Below are 2,646 nucleotides of genomic sequence, written 5' to 3' on the forward strand. Positions count from 1 at the left end.
AAAACTAGCTGGTTACCCGGGCTTCGCCCCGGAGGACACGCCCTGAAGGACATATGTAATAAGACACGCAAATAAGTGATAGCGTATATTTACATTTAACGCCAATAGATTTCTGCATCACCCTTGAGGTACTATTGTAAATGCGTTTTTTTTTTAGTGGTTTCCCCAGTAGGCCTATTCCACTGTAAAGAAATCCGTGCTTTGTTACATTATGACTCCAATAAACTTCGTGTCTCTCACAGACATGGTATCTCTTACAGACATGGTGTCTCCTACAGATATGATGTTTCTTACAGACATGGTGTCTTTTACTCTTTCATCGTGCCTAAGAGATATTAACGAATCCGTGTAAATAGATTTTAGCCCTTTTCACCCTGTTAGAATTCAAATTTCTAAAAATCCCTTCTTAGTGGGTGCTTATCTCCAAATTTCATGTTTCTAGGTTCATAGGTTTTGACTGGGCGTTGATGAGTCATTCAGTCAGAACCTCTTCCTTATATTTATATAGAATTAAATAAATTTAGTTCAGTGGTTTGTGCTTGGCGTTAATGAATCAATCAATCAGAACATCTTCCTTTATATTTAAAAAAATTGATTCAATGATTTGTCCTTTACGTTAATAAGTCATTTAGTATGTCAAAATATCATTCTTTTCGTTTAATTTTTTGAGATTAGGTCATTTTTTTCCATAAAAATGAGCAAAATTATATAAACCTCTTTCACACATGTTTTTCTCCTTATTTGTTTTCTCAAACAGGCATGATACCTTTCACATACATGTTTTTCTCTCTTCTGCGAACATTATATTTTTTATCATAATTTCTTTTTAAAAATTCTCCAAAAATATCTATGACCTTTTTTTTTATTTTAGAACTTCTTTGTATACCACATTAGTGGTTCTCCCCTCAGGCGCTAGTATCACAAGACTGTTTGGTGAGCTCACTCTCGAACATGCCACATAGAACTGTCCATGTGAGAAACAGTCCTCACTTAAATCAATTCCTGCTACTTTTAACGACTGCCCCTGGGACTTGTTGATAGTCATCGCAAAACAAACTTTGATAGGGAACTGCAACCTCTTGAACTCAAAAAGATACTCTGATGATATTAGTGGTATGCGTGGTATAAATACCGTCTCTCCCCGTGCACAGCCGGTGAATACTGTGGCCTCGATAACATTTCTGTGTAGAGCCTTCACTTGAAGCCTTGTGCCATTGCAAAGTTTTTGGCGGATTCAAATTTCTCAACAACATCACTGGTGCCCCCACTTTAAGGAAAAGCTTATGGGCTGGTAAGCCAGGAGGGTTCATTGTGTTAAGGAACTCTACTGGGTAGTTGACCACGTCATCCGTATCTACCACCGAGTCCACAGATCTGTAATTTATTTCTCCTTCCTTGAATAATTTAAGAAGAATGTCATTAATGACACCAGCTTTATCATTCCTAGGGGTCAGAATGGCACGCTCGCACAGCCAATCCATAGATTTCTCTTTAATATCCGCAATATCAGGGTATATCTTATTAATAAGGCTCTCTAGGGTTTTTACTACTAAACCTAGACTTGCAGGAATAATCACCTTTCCTTCCATCTCAGGATACTCTCCATCTCCAATTTTTAATAGTATTTTTGAAAATTGCCCTGCAAAAACATCACCTTTCAAGTGTACCCTCATATTCTTCCTGATAGAGATTTTCCTAATAAGGGACCACAAATGTGATTTCTTTACACACGCCTTGACTTCGTCTGCTCGAGTTCCCCTTGGCACTACTGGCAAAGTCTGTCTGAAATCTCCAGCAAGCAGCACGGTCACTCCCCCCATTACTCCATCGTTACCCCTAATATCTTTGAGGGTTGTGCTTAATGCCTCAAAACCCCCCTTATGTGCCATGGTGCTTTCATCCCAAACAATGAGCTTACAATCCCGTAATACTTTAGCCATGTTACTTTGTTTTGAAATATTGCACAGTGGTTTTTCTGTTTGAATTAAATTCAGAGGAAGCTTAAAAGCAGCATGAGCGGTCCTCCCTCCCTCCAACAACGTAGCAGCGATACCTGATGATGCGACAGCCAATGCAATTCCACGATCACTTCTGACCCTCGCCAGAAGTAAATTGATAAGGAAAGTCTTCCCAGTACCACCAGGAGCATCTAGGAAAAATACCTGACCAGCACCTGACTCAACGCTACTAAGAAACCTGCCGATAGACAGCGAGCTGCTCATCTGTCAATAAACCCTCGTTATTCGACACCACTTCTGCCAAGGCATTTACGTCGTAATTGTCTCCCTCAAATAGTCTCGGTTCCCCAATACTCCTCCAGATCTTTTTGGCTGAGGCAGGCCATACTGTTGCAACTCCTGTCCTCCCAAAGCCACCACTGCGTTCTCAATCAACACCAGACATCTATTGTACACCTCATCCATCACCTGTTGCGCACTGCCTTGCAACTCTCTCTCCACCTGCCGCGTAATATCCTCTGAGAAGCTATCTTTGTACTTTTCCCAAAGACTCAGAGGTTCTAAAAGTTGGCAGAATGCCAACATCACTGTAAAAAGCTCCTTCAGCTTTAAAGGGGAATCACATAATGCAGCTTCCTCCAAGGTATTGTCCCATTGCTTGTTATCTTCCAGCAAACCTAATGCCTTG

The 2,646-nt window shown here is 40.5% G+C and overlaps 1 protein-coding gene across 1 annotated transcript; it reads right to left on the minus strand.

The window, feature by feature from the left end:
* Window positions 1–1,085: 1,085 nt before the first annotated feature.
* On the minus strand, window positions 1,086–2,222 carry LOC139787361 (ATP-dependent DNA helicase pif1-like). The gene has a single exon (XM_071726455.1). It carries the CDS (start codon window positions 2,220–2,222, stop codon window positions 1,086–1,088), a length of 1,137 nt encoding a protein of 378 aa, XP_071582556.1.
* Window positions 2,223–2,646: the final 424 nt, after the last annotated feature.

The sequence above is a fragment of the Temnothorax nylanderi genome, unplaced genomic scaffold (assembly GCF_030848795.1).
Source record: "Temnothorax nylanderi isolate EJ_2023f unplaced genomic scaffold, tnyl_v1.0 TNYL_tig1465_pilon, whole genome shotgun sequence".
Taxonomy (NCBI): Eukaryota; Metazoa; Arthropoda; class Insecta; order Hymenoptera; family Formicidae; genus Temnothorax; species Temnothorax nylanderi.

What these genes read in the sequence shown, in the direction of transcription:
- LOC139787361 (XM_071726455.1), bottom strand. Translation starts at nt 2,222, where the DNA reads ATGAGCAGCTCGCTGTCTATCGGCAGGTTTCTTAGTAGCGTTGAGTCA.